At 40.6% G+C, this 24,681-nt stretch overlaps 2 protein-coding genes across 3 annotated transcripts; one reads left to right on the forward strand and one right to left on the reverse strand.

The window, feature by feature from the left end:
* Positions 1–1,151: 1,151 nt before the first annotated feature.
* Mob1a (MOB kinase activator 1A) lies at positions 1,152–23,678 on the reverse strand. Of its 2 annotated transcripts, none has more exons than XM_042699803.1 (6): positions 23,445–23,678; positions 16,987–17,150; positions 10,565–10,658; positions 9,479–9,612; positions 5,516–5,679; positions 1,152–2,292 (listed from the first exon to the last, which is right to left on the reverse strand). In XM_042699803.1, the coding sequence occupies exons 1-6, from the start codon at positions 23,456–23,458 to the stop codon at positions 2,215–2,217; spliced, it is 648 nt and encodes a 215-aa protein (XP_042555737.1). In that variant the 5' UTR covers positions 23,459–23,678; the 3' UTR covers positions 1,152–2,214. The 2 variants fall into 2 exon arrangements, with proteins under 2 accessions (XP_042555737.1, XP_042555736.1); XM_042699802.1 differs by having other exon boundaries at positions 16,987–17,153; positions 23,445–23,677.
* On the forward strand, positions 20,669–21,038 carry LOC122125222 (60S ribosomal protein L39). Its single transcript, XM_042699805.1, has one exon. The coding sequence runs from the start codon at positions 20,728–20,730 to the stop codon at positions 20,881–20,883; it is 156 nt and encodes a 51-aa protein (XP_042555739.1). The 5' UTR covers positions 20,669–20,727; the 3' UTR covers positions 20,884–21,038.
* Positions 23,679–24,681: the final 1,003 nt, after the last annotated feature.

Genomic DNA, 24,681 nt, shown 5'->3' on the forward strand with positions numbered 1-24,681 from the left:
AAAAAAAAAAAAAAAGAACTGTGTAACTTGTGGGTAGGGACAGAAGAAGGAAAAATGGGGAAGAACTAAGGGAAGAGGTGACAATACTCAAGAAGCATTATATTCAACCTGACTCATGGAACTGTAACCCCTTGGTACAACTACTTAATAACAATAAAAAGCAAAAGAAAAAAGAAAACAAAGACTACAGTAAACTTCCAATTATCAGCAAACTTTTGACTTCTACTCTAATAATAAGCTACTTGTACTATTGTCCTAGCATGTAACCATCTTTGGTTCATGTTGGGGCCTAGTCATGAAGATAGAGAGGATCTCTATCATTGAAAACAGATAGAAACGAGAGCCTCTTTAATTGAAAATATTTGAATTAGGGATGACAGTACAACCATTATTGAAAAATTTCATTCCTTGAGAACTTAAAAATGAAAGGCTATGAAGTCATTATATTCTAGGTGGTGGCTTAGGAACCTGCTTTCCTGTTTGCAAATGATCAACATAATTGTGCAGAACAGCTGACATTTAGACCTTTAGATAAACATAAATGTGGACTGGAATATATCATAAAATGTGGATGGATGGGTGTCCTCTTCTCTAGCTAAGTGATGGACTCACTTTTAAATTCAAGCAGTGATGCAAGGTTTTTAGCCTAAATTAGATGAAATAGTTCTTTCACAATTCTATGCATATTTAGAAACTTTCTGAAAATGGGGTTTCTACACAATTCTTTGTAGTCTATTGGAATAAATAACAAAAAAGCCTTATCAAATCTAACCTTTATCAGAGAAAAATGGTGAGTGCTTTGCAAAAATCATAGTTCACAAAACTCAAGTTTTGCCAGTCTGGCAGGTCTTCAAGGAAATCTATGCCTGGTATATTTCAAACATGAAAAACAGGCAAGTCTTCACTGAAAGGGAAGATTCTTTTATCCAATACAAAGAATTTCAAGTTTTGATGCATTATTTAGAACAGGTTAAAACCCCTATGTAGGCTCAATCCATCCTATTAATGGAATTAAGATTTAAAATTTACTTCTCCCATTTTGTCTCCTTTTAAATTCTTTCCCTCTCTCTCTTCCCCATCTCTCCCTCTCCCCACCCCCACAAATTGATAGGAAATCTATTACAATATACCCTTAAAGGTTTTTTTAAAAAATTGTAATCTTGTTCTTATTGGTGTAAAATCAGTGCATTCCTACACTACTCATACAAACTGTCAAGTCATAGTAAAAAAAAACAAAAATAAAAAAACTTTCTTTAAGAAATAAAATAATGAAGTACTAAATACTAAATTCACTCTCTTATTCAGAATTGCAAGGCTTATGAATAACAATATGAACATAAGTAGTGGTTTGAAGATCTAAGTCTGTCACAATTTTTTTGTTTTCCTTTTCTTAGCCAAAGCAACATTAATTTGAATAAAGTATTTAAAAATTAAAACTTGTAAGACTATCCTTAGAAGTCACAGAAAAATTATTTGGTACACTCCTAATTATTTAGATGTGAATACAATTCCAAATAAAGATTAGAATTATGTCACTGAAAAATAACTCTGTCAATCCCATTCATATATGCCATATCATTTAACCAGAATCAAAGATTTTGAAAAATATACATTTTTTTTCTTTTTTGAGGCAAGGTCTTACTAAGTTGCCCAGGTTAGCCTTGAACTTGTGATCTTGCTTCAGCCTCCCAAAAACTGGGATTACAGGTGTACTCCACCTTGCCTAGCTGAAAAATGGTATATTGTTATCTATAAAAACATCAGCATACAAACTTGAAATTAAAATGCTATCTAAAGTGACACAGAAATTCTAAATGATAAGGAAGAGAATAAAACTGATTTGACTGTTAAGAAATTTGTTTAGGAAACTTATTAATAAATTATTGCTAAAAATTCTTAATATCCATTATACTGTCACCAGAAATAGATCCAATTACTTTCTTCAGTGAAAGAATAAGTCAACAGGTTATTTGTCACAACCAAGAATGACAGTAACAAGAGTGGTCACACAGTCCTCGGTCTGGGCTGTGTCAAGGTCTCACTCTGAAGCTATCAGGGCACCCTCTCTCTTTAGGACAATTTTATCTGTAACACAGATAATGGGTGTCTTTTTCTGTTTTCTTAAAGTTTGTATCACTAGTCTATACAAGATAGCAATGAGAAAGATCTAGCAGGAGATGAAGCAAGAAGGAAATTGTGTTCTAGAAGAAACATTTATCTGTCTTTCGATCCAAGCTTCTCAATTAATTCCTGAAGAGGTGCCAGCTCACGCCTGTCAATCAGATTAAACTCCTAAAAAGAGAAGAGCAATAAAAGTTTACAATGGACCGAAATTAAGATTCTTTATTGGTACCATGAGGGGCTAACTTCAGAGCCTCATACTTGCATTTTACCACTTCAGCTTTATCCCAGTGGATGTTTACATGTTTTTATTTGTTTGGGGTTTTTCTGGTGATGTTTTTCTTTGTTGGTCATGGGGCTTGAACTCTGGGCCTGGGCACTGTCCCTGAGCTTTTCAGCTCAAGGTGAGCCCTCTACCACTTGAGCCACAGCACCATTTCTGGTCTTCTGGTAGTTTATTGGAGATAAGAGTCTCAAGGACTTTCTTGCCCAGGCTGGCTTTGAACTGTGATCCTCAGATCTCAGCCTCCTGAGTAGCTAGGATTACATGTGTGAGCCACTGATGCCCGGCCTTTACATGTTTTTTAGAGAAGGGGTTTAATAAATCCAAAAGAAAATATTTAAAAACAGAATTGTTTTTACTCCTTCTTAAAACATGGGTATGACTTTGTGGTACCCACTGGTTTTCCTCCCTGTTTCCTTTCCGCTCCTGTTAGAAACATTGGATCCTCTAAACTAGCATGTCTTTTGTATGCTAATGGTATAGCTGGTGGCTGTGAGAGCATCAGCTGGTCACCAGAACCAAAACACATGAGTATTACAGCACCAGATTCTCATTCTCTCTCATTCTCTCTCTGGAGAGAAGTGAGATTGAGGAGTAAGTTATTCACCAATGGTCACTGTTATCAGTAATTAAGTCCCCTTAAAAACACCCAAAGGACAGAGCTTCTGAACAGCTCAACAACGTATTTTTTGTTATTAACAATAAATTGACTTTTATTTTATAACTACATTCTAAGGGTATCTTCTATATAAAAGGTATAATTCCATCTGTTGAAAATTTCTACATGTCAACAATGTAGTTCTGAAAGGACACATGTTCCTTCTCCCATACCTTGCCTGTGAAGCTCTACTACCTGGCTGCTTGACTGTATCCTCTGTAAAACTTTCTAATAAATCAGTAAACAGGTTTCCTTGAGTTTTGTAAGCCATTCTAACCAATTAATCCAACTCAAGGAGAGTCTCCAGGGAACCTTGATATGTGGATCTATCAGAAGTACTAGCAAAAATCCATTACTTTTTTTGTGTGTGCCAGTACTGGGGCTTGAACTTAGAGCCTCAGAGTCTTAGCTCTTTTGCTCAAAACTGGTATTCTACTACTTGAGCCACAGTCATTTCTGGATTTTTGTTGGTTAATTGTAGAGAAGAGTCTCATAGACTTTCCTGCCCAGCCTGGTTTCAAACCACCACCCTCAGATCTCAGCCTCCCAAGAAGCTATGATTAGAGGTGTGAGCACCGGCTGCCCAACTAAATCCATTACTTTTGACCGGCATCTGAAGTGGGTAGCAGACTTGTGGGAATGAACTCCCAACCATAGGATGGATATACCTACAGATAACTTCAGATGAATTAGATCAGGGGACTGGGAGCAGAGAAGCTGTAAACAATCAGTCACTTGCTTGTTGTTGCATTTGTGTGTGTCTATGGGAAGAGTGTCCTATGTTTGGTCACAAAGTGCTCTGTGTTATCAGAATATAGCAGGAGAAACTGAGTTTTCCCCATATTCTTGTAACAGGAGAGTTCAATATGCAACTATAGGTATTAGAATGAGTACATGTTAAATACTAAAATTAAACATTGTTTAAACCAACACTTATCAAAATCAATATTTGAATTTATCCCAAAACTATAAACTAAACCTTTGATCCTGGCCAACTCTTAGTTAAACTGTGTACTTTTAAACACACACACACACACACACACACACACACATATACACACACACACACACGTTTTCCTTTGTGCTCTACACAGAGCTATAATATATAGAATCTACAAAAAGCAACCATTTTCTACCATTAAATTCTATATACACAATCTAGAGACAATATTTTGTGTATAGAATTACAGAGCTCCAAAGTTAATCTAAAGGAACCCCGATTCTTTGCTTTTTTTTTTTTTTTGACAGTTTTGCTATAGTCAGTGCTAGTCTCAAACTTGCAATCCTCTTGCCTCCCAAATACTGAGATTACAGACATGTACCACCATGTCCAGCTAATTCCTTGATGTAAGAAAAAGCAATCTTTTCCATCAAATCAAAATTTCTCCATCTTGTAACCAGTCACCACTCTGTACTGATATTTCCTAGTACTGATATTTCCTGGAATTATCTGCTTCTTGACTTCAACTGTAACTACCAGTTGTGTTATTTGTAACCAGCTAGTCATGACAAGAATATGAGTCCTTACCAATGTAGTTAAAAGAAGAACCCCCACTCTTGACTTTTACCAATCTCTTCCAGTTATAACTATCAGCTACCCTTCTTCCAGCCAGGTGTGAAGTGACTAGACAGACCCCCTTTGAGTGGTTAGAGTACTACCTCCCTTGTATTACACCATTATCCTAGTAAACAATTGTGAATTGAAATGTGAGTCTGACTCCTTAGCAACAAAGAGAGGGGATAATGTTACCTCTTGGTATGGGATAAAAAACAAGCAGACCACCCCACCCAGTGTGCCTGCCTAACTCTGGGGAGAGTGGCAGTACCCCTCTGTGCAGAAGGAAAATGCCTTGACAAATGTGTCTATACACTTTCTGACACAAGAGAATCCATGTTTCCAACAATATCTCATCCAAATGGTGTGAATTATTGTGATTTTTAAAATCTCTAGTTCTAAGTGCTCATAAGGCAACAGGTCACATCACTAAACACATCCTCATCAGAGACTTGGGGAGCCAGAAGTAGAAGAGCTCAAACAAGGATGATGCATTTCATGCTGCTGTAGTACACACAAATGAACCAGTATGGAAAAAAAAAAAGAATCATGCTTGTACTTAGCTGCTCTCCATCTATAATAAGGTACAATGCTATGTTTTGGGTTGTTTCTTTCTGGTCAGTTGTGGGGCTTAAATTCAGGGCCTTTGTGCTCAAGGCTAGCACTTTAAGTCACAGCCTTACTTTTGGTTTTCTGGCAGTTAACTGGAGATAAGAGGCTCAAGGACTCTCCTGCCTGGGCTGGCTTTAAACAGAGACTCTCAGATCTCAGGCTCCTGAGTAACTAGGATTACAGGTGAGACACACAGGTGCCAAACTACACTCACTGGTCTTTATTAAGGTTACTAATCCAAATAAGTCTAAGTCAGAGGACCCAGAAATCAACACAGCTCACTTACCTGAACAAAGAAAATAAAGTGCTTAAAGGAGGTGTTGAGGTGGGCCTCCTCTTGCAGCTGCATCACTGAATCAAAGTGCTGGTGATAAATATGGGCATAAACCCTGAACAGACGTTTCAGAATGGTCTTTGCCACAGACATAAAGTTTTTGGGAAATGGGACACCTGCAATCAAATACACATATGTTGCGGTTAGTCTTTTACCTAACTATATGGTAGCAAGGCTTGATAGAGCTGTGAGCAACTGTATCACATAAACACACATACATACACACATACACCCTCACTAATACACACAGCTATTTCTATACAGTAGGCTAAGCATCAAATGATGTATGATGCCCAAAGTTTAAACAAAATTTTAGTTGAAATTTTGAGTTTTTCCCTGAGTAAATGCAACAAGAATAAGCATTTCAAATGTAAATAGAGCATTAATTACTGTTGTAACTTGTAGTTCTATAAAATTACACATAGATACATGTGTACATGCACACATACTCAATTAGGACTAGAAACTCTCCTAAGCAAAGAGAGAGATAGCATCATCTACATGTAAAGTATTTTATCTTCTAAATTTCTCACTTTCCTGTAGCCTGGAAAAGGAGTATCCTTAGAGGAGGAAGACCTCCCTATTTTTTCAAAGAAAAAAGACATATACCAATGGATCACGCATGTAATCCTAACTAATCAGAAGTCTAAGATCTGAAAATAGCTGTATGAAGACAACTAGGGCAGGAAAGTCCATGAGACTCTAATCTCCAATTAACCACCAAAGAACCAGAAGTAGAGTTGTGGCTCAAGTGGTAGTGTTCTAGCCTTGAGTGAAAAAGCTAAGGGAGAATGCCCAGGCTCTGAGTTCAAGCCCCAGTAGCAAAAAACACACATACACACATCCATGTACAGTCACTGTTTCAAGAAAATACTGAAAATAGGCACATGTAATGAAAGAAAGAAAATAAACACCTCTTTTTGTCTTTTTGATTATTTGAGTTCAGGCCTCGAACACTAGGATGATATTTGCTTCCAGAACAACCCAAATTAGTTAGCCTTAAACTAACTAACAAAACGCTGGAAATAGAGCTGTGGCTCAAGTGATAGAGCACCAGCTGTAAGAAAAAAGGGACAATACTCAGACTGAGTTCAAGTCCCAGGACCAGCCAAGGAAAAAAACAAAACCCCAACCAACTGTTCCAGGTTGGGCATTGGTGGCTCACCCCTACAGTCCTAGGTACTCAGGAGGCTGAGATCTGAGGACTGTGGTTTGAAGCCAACCTGGTCAGGAAGGTCAATGAGACTCTTACCTCAAATTAACCATCAAGAAGTCAGAAGTGGGGCTGGGAATATAGTTTAGTGGTAGAGTGCTTGCCTAGTATACATGAAGCCCTGGGTTCGATTCCTCAGTACCACATAAACAGAAAAAGCTGGAAGTAGTGCTGTGGCTAGTCTTAAGCAAAAGAAGCTCAGGGACAGTGTCCAGGCCCTGAGTTCAAGCACCAGGACTGGCAAACACACACACACACCACCACCACCACCACCACCACCACCACCCCACCCTGTGGTTCAAGTGGTAAGCATCAAGCCTAGAGTAAAAAAGTTCAAGGACAGCACCCAGGCCTTAATTTAAGCCCCTGGAGCTGCACACTTGCACATGCACGGGTACGCATACACACAACTATTCCACAATACTATTTTTGAGAAATGTGCTTTTCAAATTTTCAGAAAACAAAGTCATTAAAAATGCACTTGCTGTGCATTTTATTTTGTTTTTTTTTTTTTTTCTTTAGGTAGTTCTTAACAGCTTGACAGTTACCCTTTTTTTTTTTGGCCAGGGCCTCACACTTGGTAGGCAGGCATTCTGCTACTTGAGCCATACCCTTGATCCTTTTGGGCTTTCCTTTTTAATAGGGTCCCATGCTATGTCCAGGTCCAGCCCTGGATTGTGATCCTCCTCCATAAGCTCTCACATAGCTGGGATGACAGAAACTTGCTACCACACCTGGCTTGCTGATCTGAGTGAGGGTCTTGCTAACTTTTTGCTCTAGCTGGCCTTGAGAAAAAAAAGGGAAGATAAGAATAACTGAAGAATGGCATTTTGTTCTTGGTTAAGAAGACAGTATTGTAAAGAGAAAAAGAATTTCTACATTTATCAACAAAAAACTGGATACAATCGTAATTAAAATTACAATTTTTTTACCTTGAGAAATTGATTCTAAGTTTTTTTGAAGAACAAATATGCCATAAATAGTTATGAATATCCTGAAAAAGAAGAGAAGGAAGGAAAGACTAACCCTATAGGATGAATTAAAACTGTGGAATTGGGCTGGGAAGGTGGCTCAGTGGTGGAGTGCTTGCCTTGAATGCATGAGGCCCTGGGTTTGATTCTTCAGCACCACATAAGCAGAAAAAGCCAGAAGTGTGTTGTGGCTCAAGTGGTAGAGTGCTAGCCTTGAGCTGAAAAACAGGGACAGCGCCCAGGCCCAGAGTTCAGGCCCCATGACCAACCAAAAAAAACCCAAAAAAACAAAAAAACCCAAAACTGTGGAATTTCTATAGGAACAAATAAAGAGAAAAGGAAACCTTAAAACATATGTTACTGTACACATCCAATAACACACAGACCAACTTGCTGCTTTAAATCTGGAAAGAATGATGTCAGTATTCAGAAATAAAACTCCTGACAAAGCAAAGACTTAAATGAAAAAAACCAAAAGCATGAAAGTATTGGATATTCCCATAATCTGACAACTATATTAAACCTCAAGTTATAGGCTGGAGATATAGCTCATTGGTAGAGCATTTATTTAGCATACGTTCATAATGACCTCGGTTCACTCTCCAGCACCACAGAATAAACAAAATAACCCGTCTTAAAGGAAATGACTAATAGGACAAAATAGAGATGTATATAGAAAAGTGCCCCATGAACAAAATAAAACCAAAGGCAACATGGAGAAAAATACACATGACATGTGTAACAAAGAGATAGTATCTTTAACAAAAAAATAGACAAAGAATATAACAAAGACTCAAATTATCAATAAAACAAAAAATGGTCAAATACATTAGGCTTACACCTGTAATCCTAGGTTGAGATACAGAGGTTTGAGGTTGAGAACCAGAGGATTGCAATATGAGACCAGCCTGAATGGAAAAGTCCATGAGATTCTATCTCAAATATAAATAGGAAAAAGGCATACTTGAGATGTGGGGCCAAGCCAAGCAAGCCAACTGAATATGAAGATTCAAAGTTCAAACCTCCATACCAGAAAAAAAAATCATATACATTAATATATATATATTATTTATTTATTTATTTATTTATTTATTGTCCAGTCGTGGGGCCTGAACTCTGGGCCTGAGCACTGTCCCTCAGCTCTTCAGCTCAAGGCTAGCACTCTACCACTTGAGCCATAGTGCCACTTCCGGCTTTTTTGTTTTTGCTTATGTGGTGCCAAGGAATCGAACCCAGGGCCTCAGGCATGCAAGACAAGCACTCTACCACTGAGCCACCTTCCCAGCCCACATTAATATTTTTAAGATGTGCATTCAAACAAAAATTTATCTATGGGCTAGGAATGTGGTTTAGTGGTAGGTTGCTTGCCCAGCATGCATGAAACCTTGGGTTTGATTCCTCAGTACCACATAATCAGAAAAAGCTAGAAGTGGCACTGTGGCTCAAGTGGTAGAGCGCTAGCCTTGAGCACAGAGAGGTTCAGGGACAGCACCCATGCCCTGAGTTCAAGAACCTAGCCTGGCAAAAAAAAAAAAAATTATCTAGGCAAATTGGAAAAGATCAAACAGCGAATGAACAGTGTGATGAAGAAACAGGAAGACACAAACAAGGTGGGTTAGGTATATATTGGTAAAGTTTTTGGGGGAAAGAGTATATTAATCTCTATTAAATTATTTAAAGGATATTAAAATATTACGTTTCATTCAGAATAGTTCTATAATATTAACTTACCAATCTTAGAAGGAAAAAGAGTTTCATCATCAAGCTGATCCTGAACCCAAGTCATTAAATAGTCAATGTATTTTGGTGCAGAACACTTGATTGGCTTCTTAATATTAGTTCCATCTGCCCAATGATATTCATATCTGGAGGAAAAATATGTTAGAGACAGTTCTCAAAAACCTTCACAACTTAGAACTTGTAATGAGAACAGGTTCATATATAACTCTGCTCTTTTTTTGTTTCCTTGTTTTTTTTTGTTGGTGGTGGTGGGTTTCTTTTTTGTTTTTCCTTTGGTGCTCATATTGGGGCTTGAAATCAGGGTCTGTTTGCTTTTACTTGGCTTTGGCTGGTGTTCTACCACTTGAACTACAACTCTACTTCCAGATTTTGCTGGTTAGCTGGAGATAAGATCTGACTTTTTTGCCACCTTTGAAACTTCAATCCTCAGATCTCAGCCTTCTGAGTAGGATTACTTTCATTAGTAATATATTAGTACAAGAAAAATAATGAAATACTAAAAAGCCAATATAAATTCATTAAATAATAATAATAATAATAAAATAATAATAATAACAATAATTTTTCAAAAAAAAAATCCAGGTGCCAGTGGATCATGCCTATAGTTCTAGTTACTCAGGAGGCTAAGATCTGAGGATTGTAGTTCAAAGCCAGCCCAGGCAGGAAAGTCCGTGAGACATTTATCTCCAACAAACCCCCAGAAAACCAGAAGTGGCACTGTGGCTCAAGTGGTAGAGTGCTAGCCCTGAGCTGAAGAGCTGAGGGACAGCGCCCAGGCCCAGAATTCAAGCCCCATGACTGACAAAAAAGAAATGTACTCATTACCTGTCTTCTGAAATAGTAGCCCCTCTGTACATCACCTTTATAATAACAATATAATGGGATTTTTAAAATCAAACACTGAGTACTCATAAACATAGGTACTTAATAGTAACTGCTAACGGCAAGTATTTAAGATTAAATGAATTGTCTTTATATAAACCAAGGGACAATAAAAGTTGTCTTTAACATATTATTTAACATATCAGTTAGTGATAAAGCAAAAGTAATCCCCTATGTAACAAGCTGTACACATACCTGGGACCTGCAGACATGACTGGACAGCTGGCTTCAGTACAGAATTCTGTAATAGTTCCATATAACATATTGATCTGGTTGAAGAAATCCACAGCTGCAGAGATGACAGAAACATTGTATTATATATATATTTTTTTGGGGGGGGTGGTTATTATGGGGCTTAAACTCAAGGCCTGGGCACTGTCCCTGAGTATTTTTGCTCAAGGCTAGTGCTCTACCACTTTGAGCCATAGCTCCTTTTCAGGTTTTCTGGTAGTTAATTGGAGATAAGAGTCTCATGGACTTTCCACACAGGCTGGCTTCAAACTGTGATCCTCAAATCTTAGTCTCCTGAAAAGCCAGGATTGCAGGAATGAGCCACCAGTGGCCGGCTTATATTAAATACCTTAAATAATCATATTAAATAGTGAAATTGTATTTTGTTGTGTAAGCCCAACACAAACATCAGACCTCTCAGTTGAAGAAAAGATAGGCAGTATTTTTTTGAGATGAAGTCTTGCTAGGTTTCCCAGGCTCACCTCAGCATCCCAAGTAGCTAGGACTTGTCCAAATAAAAGTTAAACTTACACAAAATTTCTAACCAGCATGTAACAGTAGGAAAAAGAAAATACTGGGGATAATTTTAACTTAATGGTGACTATTGTATCTTTAGAGTGTATCATTTCATTATAAATCAAAATCATTTGATTATAAATCATGTATGAATAAAACACTATATATGAAAAAATTTATCAACTGGAACCAAATAATACCATTGGCTAGGAAAGAGAAAAAAGTGTTATAGATAGTATAAAGGAGAGGTGGACCAGCTGTATCAACATGTAACAAGCAGTCAAAACACCTAGTTCACCTCTTCAATAATTGATGTTAAGAAAACTGGACATCCATGTGTAGAAGACTAAAGCTGGATCCCCGTCTGTCAGCTTACACCAATATCAACTCAAAATGGACCAAAGACCTACCAGACCTGAAACTCTGAAGCTACTACATGATGGAGTAGGAGAAACATTAGAACATACTGGTATAGGCAATATTATAATAATATAAGTGAGGTAAGCCAGGTTCATATGTGGAAGCTAGATCTAATATGCAACTATGCATGATAGCATATCCAGAACTCAATGCATTTACACACAAACAAACTGACTACAGGATGGTATATTTAGAGGAGGTATCTAAATGCGTAATTCCTCTGAACAACCAATGTACTGTTTATCAAAATGTATACCAGGAGGTAAAAGCATGTTCTGGGGACTGGTAAGAGGGGGACCACAGGAAGGAGAGAAGGTGAGTAAATGACAGTAGTCATTATATTCAGCTTTCATTATGTAAAAAAATGAATTATGTAACTCAAGGGCAGGGACAAGAGGAAGAAAATGAAGAAAGGCATGACACTGACCAAGAAGTACTGTACTTACAACCTGACTTGGGGAATCGTAATCCCTTTGCACAACTACTTAATAACAATAACAATATAAAAACACCATCTAGCTGGGCACTGGCAGATCTGCCTATAATCAGGAGGCTGAGATTTGAGGATCACAATTCAAATCCAGTCTGGGTAAGAATGTCCATGAAATGTATTTCCAATTAACCACCAGAAAACCAGAAGTGGAGATGTGGCTCAAAGTGACAGAGCACTAGCCTTGAACAAAAAGAGCTCAGGGACAGTACGCAGGCCCTGAGATCAAACTCTACAGCCTACAAAAAAAAAGGGGGGGGGGAGAGAGGGAGAAAGGAAGAGAGGGAAAGAGAAAAAGAGGGAGAGAAGGAGAGAACAGAGTTATATAAAGTTCAGGAAGGTCAGATCTAAACCCCAAGGTTAAGTATTATGAAGTTCAGAGAAAAGACAAGGTCAGGTAGAGCTGATGTGGTCTGGAAACAGATCCTAGCTTCAGCCATATGTAGAAGAAAACCAAAAAGAAAGGGATGAGTAATAAACCTGACTGAATCAAGTCTAACAAACTCTGTGTACAGAGAACTACATAAACTTGGAAAGATTTTTGGTTTTTTTTTTAATGTGTTCTCAGTCTGAGGAAGTATCTAAAATATTAACTAGGGCTTTTCTATAATTCTTTAAAACAAATTTTTTTTTCCCAAATCTACCTTGTCAAAAAGAATTTTACATAAAACTCCCTCACTTATAAACTTTCCTCTTAGTCATGTTTCCAAGAATGTAACATTTGGGCTGGGAAGGTGGCTCAGTGGTAGAGCTCTTGCCTTGCATGCATGAGGCCCTGGGTTCGATTCCTCAGCACCACGTAAGCAGAAAAAAAAAGTCACCAAGAATGTAACATTTAGCCATGGAGATTCTCTCAAAGTAAAGAGTATGTCGAGGTGGTGGTTCATTTGGTTCAAAGTCACGGTTCTGAAAATGTGATCCAGGTATCCCGTTTCAAGGAGGGAATCTATGAAATAAAATAATTCCAATTGTCCCATTTCACCTTCATTTTCAGGTGGTTTAACTATCAAAACAATATATAAAAATTAACAATAAAGGGGCTGGGAAGGTGGCTCAGTGGTAAAGTGCTTGCCTTGAATGCATGAGGCCCTGGGTTCGATTCCTCAGCACTACATAAGCAGAAAAAGCCAGAAGTGACTCAAGTGGTAGAGCACTAGCCTTGAGCTGAAGAGTTGAAGGACAGTGCCCAGGCCTAGAGTTCAGGCCCCACGACCAACAAAACAAAAAACAAAAAAATTTAACAATAAAAACTTCTTAATTCTAGTAACTCAACTCCTTTTTTTACACTCAGGCTATTTTTGTATCTTGTCCCTTAAATTTCTTTACCTTTCCTTACACAAAAGATAATGTATTATAGCTGAGCACTAGTGGCTCACACTTATAATCCTAGCAATTTAGGAGGCTGAGATCTGAGGCTCACCATTTGAAGCCAATCCTGGTAGTTTAGAAAGTCTGTGAGACTCATCTCCAATTAACCACCAAAAGCTGAAAGTAGAACTAGAGAACTAGCCTTGAGCACAAACCTCCAGGAACAGTGCCCAGGCCATAGGTTCAAGCCCCAGCACCCGCATAAAAAAAAAAAATCAACTAGTCTCAATCAAAACCCCAGTAACTTATTTTGTGGTTTTCAAATACCTGTTGTAAGCCAGTTGCTGGTGGCTCATGCTGTAATCCTAGCTACTTGAAGCTGAGATCTGAGGATTATGCTTCAAAGCCAATCCAGACAGTAAACTCTACGAGACTCTTATCTACAATCAACCACCAGAAAAACAGAGGTGGAAGTGTAGCTCAAGTGGTAGAGTGCTAGTTTTGAGAAAAAGCTCAGAGACAATGCCTAGGCCCTGAGTTCAAGCCCTGAGACTGGCATGTGCATGTCAGTGTATGTATATGCATGTCAATGTACATATGTGCACATGTATACATACACACACACACAAACCCTAATTATAAAGTTCATATCAAAAAGCAAAATACCTGGGCAGCCAGTAATACTGAAGGAGAACAGAGTAGGAGGGCTAACACTACCCAATTTCAAAACCTAAGTACAGAAATCCAGCCAAGGCAGTACTGGAGAAATAACAAAGAGATTAATGGAACAGAATAGAGAACCTTGAACCAGACCTGACAAAGAAACAAAGACAATACAACGTAGAAAAGACAGTCTTTCCAACTAAGTGCTGGAATAACTGAAAATCCACATGCAAACAATGAAACAAGACATACCTTATACCCTTCACAAAAATGCACTCAAAATTGGGCTCTGGGTGTTATTCAAATGTAGAGAGTCTGCCTAACAAGTACAACCTTGAGTTCAAATCCCAGTTCATTTGAAAGCAATTACAGACCTAAATATAAAATAAAAAAATATAGGATTCCTAGATAACGAAGGAAGAATATCTTAGAAGAAAATCTAGGTAACAGTGAGTTTGGCAATGACCTTTGAGATATTACACCAAAGATACATTTTATGTAAGAAATAATTGGTATGGGGCTGGGAAGGTGGCTCAGTGGTAGAGCGCTTGCCTTGCAAGCATGAGGCCCTGGGTTCAATTCCTCAGCACCACATAAGCAAAAAGAAAAAAGCCAGAAGTGGCGCTGTGGCTCAAGTGGTAGAGTGCTAGCCTTGAGCTGAAGAGCTGAAGGACAACACCCAGGCCCAGAGTTCAGGCCCCACGACCGGACCCAAAACAAAAAACAAAATAAAAGGAAAAAAGAAATAATTGGTAGGCTAGATTTCACTGAATTAAAGTTCCTGCTCTGCAGAATATATCATCAAGAGAATAAAAGACAAATAGGACTAGGTGCCAGTAGCTTGTGTCTATAATCTTCCCAACTCAGGAGGCCAGCTCTGAGGATTATCTGAGGACTGTGGTTTGAAACCAGCCTGGGAAGGACACTCAGTGAGACTTTTATCTCCAACAAACTACACCCTGCCAAAAACAAAAACAGAAGTTGTTGCTCAAGTGGTAGAGTACTAGCCTTGAGCAAAGAAGCTCAGAGACAGTGCTCAGACCCTGAGTTCAAGACCCAGGACTGACACACACTCTCTCACATACTCATACACACATTCTCTCTTTCTCACTTCCCCCCCACACACACACACAAAGACACAAATAGGCTAGAAGAAAAATATCGGCAAAAGACATATATAATAAAAGACAGTTATCCAAAAGATACAAAGAACTCTTAAAACTCAAAAAATGAGCCAAAGACCTTAAACCTGACCAAAGATATATAGATGACAAATATATATATGAAAAGATGTTCATCAGGGAGATGCACACTGTGAACAATGGATACCATTACCATCATTTAGAATGGTCCAAGCACTGACAATATCAAACATTGGGCAAGTATGTGTAGCTGCTGGTGGGAATGTAAAAGAGTCCAGCTACTTCGGAAAACTTGAGGTTTCTTATAAATACTCTTACCATCTTTTTCTTTCCTTCTTTTTTTATTGTAAAGATACTTTATAGAGGGGTTACAGTTACATGAGTAAGTTAATGAGTACATTTCCTATCGAGCAAGCATTGTTACCCCTTTGTTTTTTCCCTACCATCTCTCTCCTTGCCACCTCCTCCACTCCTTCCTCCCCGGTCCCCTCCCACACTCCAAAGTTCTTTTTTTTTTTTTTGGGTCCGGTCGTGGGGCCTGAACTCTGGGCCTGGGCGCTATCCCTCAGCTCTTCAACTCAAGGCTAGCGCTCTACCACTTGAGCCATAGCACCACTTCCGGCTTTTTTTCTTTTTGCTTATGTGGTGTTGAGGATTCGAACCCAGGGCCTCAGGCATGCAAGGCAAGTGCTCTATCACTTAGCCACTTTCCCAGCCCCACACTCCAAAGTTCTAAAGTTCATTTTCAACAGAGTGTCTTGTACAGCTCATTGTTACAATGGGTCAACCTGTATACTTGTTTCAGCATTTTGTTATTTCCCTTCCCCTCCTCAAATTAGAAAAATGTATATACAAGATGCAGGGCAAGCCGGGCGCTGGTGGCTCACGCCTGTAATCCTAGCTACTCAGGAGGCTGAGATCTGAGAATCGCGGTTCAAAGCCAGCCCGGGCAGGAGAGACCGTGAGACTCCTATCTCCAATAAACCACCAGAAAACCGGAAGTGGCGCTGTAGCTCAAGTGGTAGAGCGCTCGCCTTGAGCTGAAGAGCTGAGGGACAGCGCCCAGGCCCAGAGTTCAAGCCCCACGACCGACAAAAAAAAAAAAAAAAAAAAGATGCAGGGCACCAGAATCAAATAGAGTGAAAACAGGGGTTGTACCATTACCATACCATCTTGTACTTGTGTCCTTTCATATCTACCCAGAGGAGTGGAAAAATTCAGCCCACCCCAAAACATGCACATGTATGATGGCAGCTGTTTATAACAGCTTGGAATAAAGCAATCATATTTTTCAGTAAGAGAATAAACTCTAATACATCTAGAAACTAGAATGTTCCACATTAAAAATTTATGAGCTATTAAACCACAAAAAGATATGAAGCAAACAAATAAGTATTACATACAAGACCACCCCTAAGCCACAACAAACTACTAAATGCCCACAGAAACAGCTGCCCACAGCTGACTTTTTCTACCTGTGCAGGCCAATGGGGCTGCTGGGAGGTGGGGCAAATCCACAAAGACAGACTTCCTATAAACTCATGTTCCACAGTATAATCTCTGTACTTATCAATCCTTTATTTGATCTGACGGAGCCCTTCAACTTCACAGTACTCTCAGGAACTTTTACATCTCACTCATTATTTCTCCTCAAGTCTATTCTCATCTCACAAGCCACTACCAAGTACTCTGAATAACACAGTTATTGGATGTGTTTGTACTACTGTTTCTTTGCAGATAACTTGTTGTATTACAACAGTTATACTTGTACAAGAAAAGTTATTAATAACAAGATTTTAACAAAATCTTTTATAAACCACTAAGGGTAAATATTGTTAAAAACTTACTGTTAACAGCAATCCACTCATTGAGGTCCTCTCCCTCTGGCAACATAACAGCTTGTCTGAGATTCCCACTTCCTAGAGTCGCTTCAGCATGTTTCAAGAGTTCATACTGATGAGAACCTTCAGGGATATTCTTCTTGGGCTTGAATGTTTTAGAAGAGCGGCTGCTGCTGTTGGGTTGAAAGAAGAAAGTATAAATTTTGAGGACTAAAAGCACAATGACATAATTTGAGGCATATAAATGAAATAAAAAAATACTCCCTGAAATGTGTTAGGATGGAAAAGGGATGATCACAATTAAAGGCTATTTTAGAGTTTGAGGATATGGTTCAGTGGTACAATGTTTGTCTAGTATGCATGAGACTGTGGGTTCCATCCCTATCATCACACATACACAAAAGTTTGCTATTAAATTTCACAAGACAATTTTGTTATACCCCATGAAGACATCTGATATAAGGGACATTCTAATCAATGGGAAAATCCTAGATTCTAGCCCTTGATCTGCCACTAACTCTGTGACTAAGAAACCAAACTTTCTTTTAGCCTCAATTTCTACCTATAAAAAGTGATGGAAGAGCAGGTTCTGGTGGCTCATGCCTATAATCCTAGCCACTCAAGAGGAAGAGTTCTGAGAATCACAGTCCAAAGCTAGCCCAGATGGAAAAATCCAAGAGACTCTATCTCTAATGAACCAGCAAAAAAAGCTAGACTGAAGATATGGCTTCAGTGGTAGCGTGCTAATCACAACAAAACAAAAGCTGAGTGAAAGCCGGGCACTGGTGGCTCACGACTGGAATCCTAGCTACTCAGGAGATTGAGATCTCCTGGTTCAAAGCCAGCCAGGGCAGGAAAGGCCATGAGACTCTTATCTCCAATTAACCACCAGAAAACCATAAGTGACACGTGGCTCAAAGTGGTAGAGTACGAGCCTGAGTGAAAGAGCTCAGGGACAGTGCCCAGGCCCTGAGTTCAAGCCCCATGACCGACAAAAAAAAAAAGAGTTCAAGGCTCTGAGTTCAAACCCCAGCCAGCACAAAAGAAAACAATGAATAAATAATGTAGGTGTTATCCCTAAGGTTTTCAGTTCCATGGTCCAGTTTCCTAAACCAAAATTATTTGAGATGCCATTAAAACAAGTAACAGTAAGATAAACGGTAAAGAAGCACCACAATTTTGAAGTTTTAGCAGAAAAAAATGAGACAGACACAACTGGCTGATGGGTAAAAGCTCTTCTTCCTATCTGTACCATCCACAAGGCCTTCCTAACATCCTAAATCCTGACCTAAATACTGGAGACAAACAAAGGAAAGAAAAGAAGAAAACCTGACTTCACTAGGTGAAGCAATACAAACCTGCATCCCAGCACTAGGGAGGCTGAGGAGTTCAAGGCCAGCTAGACTACTTAGTGAGACTATGTCTACAAACAAACCCAAAATATACTATCAGAGAAAGTTGAATATAATAGGAATAAAAATTAGTTTTCTAAGATAGTTTTTAATAGCAGAAAAAAAACAACACCTGGAAACAATTCTAAAGTTTATCAGTAGAGGAATAAATAAGTAAACCATGTTATAGCTACATCATGGAACACTGTACAATAGTAAAGAAGACAGAAATTCTAAACATGCTAACCTCATTATAAAACCATATTACAACAGAAGCCTATCTCATTAATGCATAGAAAGTATCAGATTAAGGGCTAAACATGCTAAGCTCATTATAAAACCATATTACAACAGAAGCCTATCTCATTAATGCATAGAAAGTATCAGATTAAGGGCTGAGAATGTGGCTTAGTGGTAGAGTGCTTGCCCTGGGTTGGATTCCTCAGTACCACATTAACAGAAAAGGCCAGAAGTAGTGCTGTGGCTCAAGTGGTACAGGCTAGGCTTGAGCAAAAGAAGCTTAGGGACTGTGCCCAGGCCTTGAGTTCAAGCCCCAGGACAGGCAAAAAAAAAAAGGAATAGCCAGGCACTGGTGGCTCATGCCTGTAATCCTAGCTACTCAGGAGACTGAGGTCTGAGGATCACAGTTCAAAGCCAGCCCAGGCAAGGAAAGTCTGTGAGACTCTTATCTCCAATAAACCACCAGAAGACCAAAAGTGGCACTGTGGCTCAAGTGGTAGAGCACTTGCCTTGAGCTAAAGAGCACTTGCCTTGAGCTAAAGAGCTCCGGGACAGAACCCAGGCATAGTTCAAAACCCATGACCAACAACAACAACAAAAGGAAGTATCAGAACAGTACTTGGTGACTACTTCCAAGGTAGAGAGAGAAGGGACCAGAGCTGTGGGCTTTCACCTTATCTGAGGAATTTGAATTTTAAGGAAGAGTGTAAATTATTAAAACAGAATTGTGAGCCAGGCGTAGAGGCTCCAGCCTATAAGCCAAGCTACTTGAGAGACAGAGATTTGAGCATCACAGTTTAATGCCAGCCAGGCATAAAAGTTCTCCAGACTAACTCAAGTTACACCTGTTATTTCAGGGTATGCATAGAGTCTGGACAAAGTGTTCTTATTCCCAGTGGAATTAAAGCCTAGGCTTTTGGGCCATAAAGTGAGACCCTACCTCAAAAATAACCAAGGCAAAAGGGCCTGATTTGGCTTGAAGAGTACTGGAAATTTGCTCCTGTTATTACAATATTTTGGAAAAAAAATCAGATGAGTTAATACAAAAATATTTTAAGAAAAAATATACAGGGGCTGGGAAGGTGGCTCAGTGGTAGAGCACTTGCCTCGCATGCATGAGACCCTGGGTTCGATTCCTCAACACCACATAAGCAAAAAGAAAAAAGCCGGAAGTGGCACTGTGGCTCAACTGGTAGAGCCTTGAGCTGAAGAGCTGAGGGACAGCGCCCAGGCGCAGAGTTCCGGCCCCATGACCGGATCCAAAAAAAGAAAAGAAAAAATACACAAAAACATTTTTATATCTAAGTAAAACACAGAAGTTTACATTTTTTGTTGAGACAGGATGTAGCTTGGGCTAGCACTGAACTGAATATTATTCTGCCACAGCCTCATGAGTCACCATACACACCTTGAATTGTATTTAATGTATATATTCTATATAAATACAAACAATCTAACTGGTTAATATATCCTCAGTAGTAAATAAAACTAAAGACCTAGGGGAAAAAAAGTGAGGGGGCTAGAAGCATGTTCCTAGCAGGCCTGAGCACAGCATCATCTCTCTCTCTCTCTCTCTAACACACACACACACACACACACACAGAATGAAAGAAAACAAGTTGAATGGCAGGAGAATGTGAAATGGTGAAATTATTTCAAGGTTCACTTTCATCTATATCCAAAGTAAGACTTTTGTGCTTCAAATAACATTATCAAGACAATGAAAATGATCCACAAGAAGGAGGAAAATATTTATACATCATAAATACAATGAGACTTGTATCCAAAATATATAAAGAACTCATAACTCAAAAACAAAAAGGTAAGCTGGCACAGGTAGCTCACACCTGTAATGCTGCTACTCAGGAGGCTGAGTTCTGAGGCTCACAGTTCAAAGGCAGTCCAGGCAGGAAAGTCTGTGAGGCTCTTACCTCCAATAAACCACCAGTAAACCAGAAGTGGAGCTGTGGCTCAAGAAGTAGTGAGCTTGCCTTGAGAGCTAAGAGATAGTGCCCAAGCCCAAAATTCAAGACCCATGACTGACAAAAAAAAAAAAGTAGGGCTCTTCAGCTTTTGTTCGCCATTGTGGTTACTGTGCCTTCCAGAGCTTCCCATCATGTCTTCTCACAAGACTTTCAGAATCAAGCGGTTTCTGGCCAAGAAACAAAAGCAAAATCGCCCCATTCCCCAGTGGATTCGGATGAAAACTGGTAACAAAATCAGATACAACTCCAAGAGAAGACACTGGAGAAGAACCAAGCTGGGTCTGTAAGGAATTGCTTCAGATGCCCACATATTTATGCTCTACCATGAACCAGTCAAGTGAAACGTCAATACTGCCTGGACTGACAGTTGGGCATTTTTTAAATTGATTTTTCTTTGGTTATTTTAATAATGGGCACAGTAATAAACATGTAATAAACATTACATTTGAATCATCAAAAAAAAAAAAAAAGGACAACAGGGTAGGAAAACAGGGTGGACATTGAATACAAAATTCACACAAGTATGAGAAAATCAGTGACATCCATTAATTTCTCCAATTAATAGGTGTTAATAAAAAAATCTTAAAAATCAATCCAACTTAAAAGTGGGCAAAAGATTTGAATAACCTTACTCCAAAGAATATGTACAAACAGCAAATAAGCACACAAAACAGAAGCTCAACATTATTAGTCATTAGGGAAGTACAAAACTAAAGCAGGGCATTTCACTTCATACTTAGATGGCTATAATAAAAATGATAAACCAGAATGGCAAGAGTGTGAGCAATTTGGAACCTCCCTATAGTGCAGTGCAAAAATAAAACTGGGAGCAGTTTTACTTTGGAAAAGTTCAACAGTTCCTAAAAAGACTAGCAATTCCATTCCTAGGTCTCTAACCAAGGGAAATGAACACACACATACACACCAAAACCTATATACAAATTATCATAGCAGTATTATTCATAAGAGAAAAAACAATCCACGTCCATCAACAAGACAAAGTTTAAAAGAAATAAAACCTCATAAGTATGTCCAAAGGCAACTATGTGTCCACAAATCAGTAAGTAAACAATCTATGGGGGGGGGGGGGGGGTATATGCAAGTGTGTAATACCAGTCATTAAATCTAAAGGACACAGACTTTTAACACCATAATCATTCTTCAATACCCAGAGGAAAGCAAGTGAGATTTTTTTTCTTTTTCTTTTTCTTTTTTTTGTGGGTCATGGGGCCTGAGAGCTGTCCCTCAGCTCTTCAGCTCAAGGCTAGGGCTCTACCACTTGAGCTACAGCGCTACTTCTGGTTTCCTAGTGGTTTATTGGAGATAAGAGTTTCACGGACTTTCCTGCCTGGGCTGGCTTTGAACCGAGATCCTCAGATCTCAGCCTCCTGAGTAGCTAGGCTTACAGGGGTGAGCCACTAGCACTCGGCTTAGCAGGTGAGATTTTAGTAAAGCTATTTATAATAGCAAAGTACTACAAAGAATCCAAATTTATCACATTAAAGAAATGAGTAGGCTGCTGGTGGCTTATGCCTGTAATCTTAGCTGAGATCTGAGGATGGCAGTTGGAAGTCAACCTAGACTGGAAAGTACATGAAACTCATCTCCAATTAACTACCAAGAAGCAGAAAGTACAGCTGTGGCTCAAGTGGCAGAATGACAGCCTTGAACAAAAGAGCTCAGGGACAGTACCCTGACCTGAGTTCAAACTCCAGAACAGGACAGGACAGGACAGGACAGGGAAAAGGAAAAAGGAAAAAGGGAAAAGGAAAGGAGAAGGAATGAGTAGGCCTAGGCACAATGGTTCCGGCCTGTAACAACTACCCCAGAAGAGATTGGATCAAGGTTTGAGGTCAGCCTGGACAGAAAAGCCATTGAGACCCCATCTCAACAAATAAGCCTGATTACACATCTGAGATTCAGGCTGCGGCAGAGATGTACAGCAGTTGGTGATCTGAGGCCCTTCAAGTACAAGCCACATCCCATCTGCAGAGTAAACTAAAAGAGAGCTAGGGGTCCCGGCTCAGCTGATGGAGCATCTGTCTAGCTAAATACAGTCCTGAGTTCAAAAGCTGTAATATTGGCGGAGGGGGCGGGGGGGGGGGGGGGGAAACAATGGTCGTGAAACACAGTATAATTCAGTAAAATATAATTAAACTGACAAGCAGGTGGATTACATTGCTAACGGAAAGCGTACAGTTGTGCACTCACAACTCACAGTTAAGCAATACGCAAGGTAAAAAGCAACTGAAGAGGAGTGTGATGGTTCTCAGATCTTACAGCGTGCGAAGGTGCGTGTCTCGTTGGGGCCCCGGGATTTATCTCTAAAATGGGATTCCACTAAGGACGACAGTTACAAGGTCACGCAGTCCGTACGTGGGCAGAATGAGAATGGCTCAGAGGGTCTTGGCTGCAAGGCCCTCACACGACACACGATGCATTTTCCAGGGGCAACCTTTTCCCTCGAGGGTAATTTAACGACGTTCATGAAACCCGACAGACGGTGGGAGAAAAGAAAAGCTAAAGCAGCCCGGATCCTTACCGGGCTGGAGACCATCCAGAGAAGATCGGGACCTGGGCGAACGCGGGAGCCGGCGGCGGGGCCGGGCGCTCGGTCCGCCCCCCGTCTCTCCGCCCTCTGGGGCGCTGGGGCGGAAAAGTTTGGAGGCGCTGCCGGCCTCGGGGCTTTTCGGCTCCCCAACCTCCTGGCTCCGCTTCCTCGGCTTCCCCCGCACCCGCCGGCCTCCCGTGGGGCCCCGAGCCGGGCAGAGCCGACGCCGGACGCCGGCCCCGGGGTCTCCCCACCCTCCGCCCCGGGCCCCCCCAGCCCCCGCTCGGCCTCACTCACAAGAGGAAGCTCATCTTCGGTGCTCAGGGCAGGGGACGGGGCGCTGGCCCCCGGCCCCTGGTCAGGACTCGGCACCCGAGCGGGAACCGAGAGGCGGAGGACCGTCCTCAGCTCGCGGAGAGCAGAACAGCAGGGCGGCCCGGCCTGAGCCGGGGTTCGAGTCGCGGCAAGCGGGGACACACCTCAGCGTCCACCTCGTCCGCCTCCCCCCCGCCACTCCGCGGACCCGAAATACGGAACCAGCAAAATCTCGCGAGCCGTGGCTTCGTCCCGCCTCGCCCCGCAGACAGCGGCTTGGCACGCCCCTTTTCGTCCCGCCCTCCTTTGGAGATTAGCCAATCGGCGCTCCTTTGGAGATTAGCCAATCGGCGCTCTGTGGGCCGTACCTTTCCTCTCCCGGAGCCCGGGGAGGGGAGGGCCGAGGTCCTCCCGAAGCCTGAAGCTAGCTGGTATCCAGTCCCCTCCTCCTGGAGGGCCGAGGGTCTTCTCTGACCGCTCACTACTGCGATTTAAAAATGTTTAATTTAATTTAATTCAATAGGGATGTTTTTACATAGCAGGAAAGTCTCTTTTTCAAATGTATGCTCCAGGGTTTTGTGTATGCATTCACAGAGTTGTGCAAACATACTCACCGTTTTATTCTAGAACATTTCCGTCCCCTCTCCCATAGCTGTCCCTTTTCTCTCAGATCCTACCCTAGCTCCTGGCTACCCCCACTATGAACTTGCTAGTACGGGTACAGGTTTTCGCGTGGATGAACATACATTAACACAGGACACAAAGAAGAAAACAAGGGGAATGGTGGGAAAGTTGAGTCACAGCTCGGCAAATGGGGGTGCGGGACGCCTACTGTAAAGAAGACCTTGCCCTGAATCTGTCACCGTGGGATTTATGAGTTTATTTCACTCAAACATCACTTGTCATATTAAGTTAATGATGCTAATTTATGTTCATGCACGTGTGTGCGGGGCCGTGCGTGCGTGTGTGTGTGTGTGTGTGTGTGTACAGGAGTGTGTGCTAGTGCTAGGGTTTACATTCAGGGCCTGGGCACCATCCCTGAGCTATTTTGATCAACGGCAGCGTTTTATCACTTGAAACACAGCTCCACTCCTGATTAGACCTTCCTGCCTGGGCTGGTTTCCTCAGACCTCAGCCTCCTGAGTAGCTAGGATTACAGGGATGAGCCATCTGTGACCAGCTTTGAGGTTCTTTTTTTTTCTTTTCTTAACTTTAGTAA

This window comes from Dipodomys spectabilis, unplaced genomic scaffold (assembly GCF_019054845.1).
Source record: "Dipodomys spectabilis isolate Male_0828 unplaced genomic scaffold, ASM1905484v1 ptg000262l, whole genome shotgun sequence".
Classification (NCBI taxonomy): domain Eukaryota; kingdom Metazoa; phylum Chordata; class Mammalia; order Rodentia; family Heteromyidae; genus Dipodomys; species Dipodomys spectabilis.

Excerpts from the sequence above, each read along its gene's own strand:
- LOC122125222 (XM_042699805.1), top strand. The coding sequence starts at position 20,728 with ATGTCTTCTCACAAGACTTTCAGAATCAAGCGGTTTCTGGCCAAGAAA.
- Mob1a (XM_042699802.1), bottom strand. Across the intron at positions 9,613-10,564 it reads GTCATGTCTGCAGGTCCCAG|ATATGAATATCATTGGGCAG; the intron begins GTATGTGTACAG and ends TTTTTCCTCCAG. Across the intron at positions 5,680-9,478 it reads TCTTTTTCCTTCTAAGATTG|GTGTCCCATTTCCCAAAAAC; the intron begins GTAAGTTAATAT and ends ATTTGATTGCAG.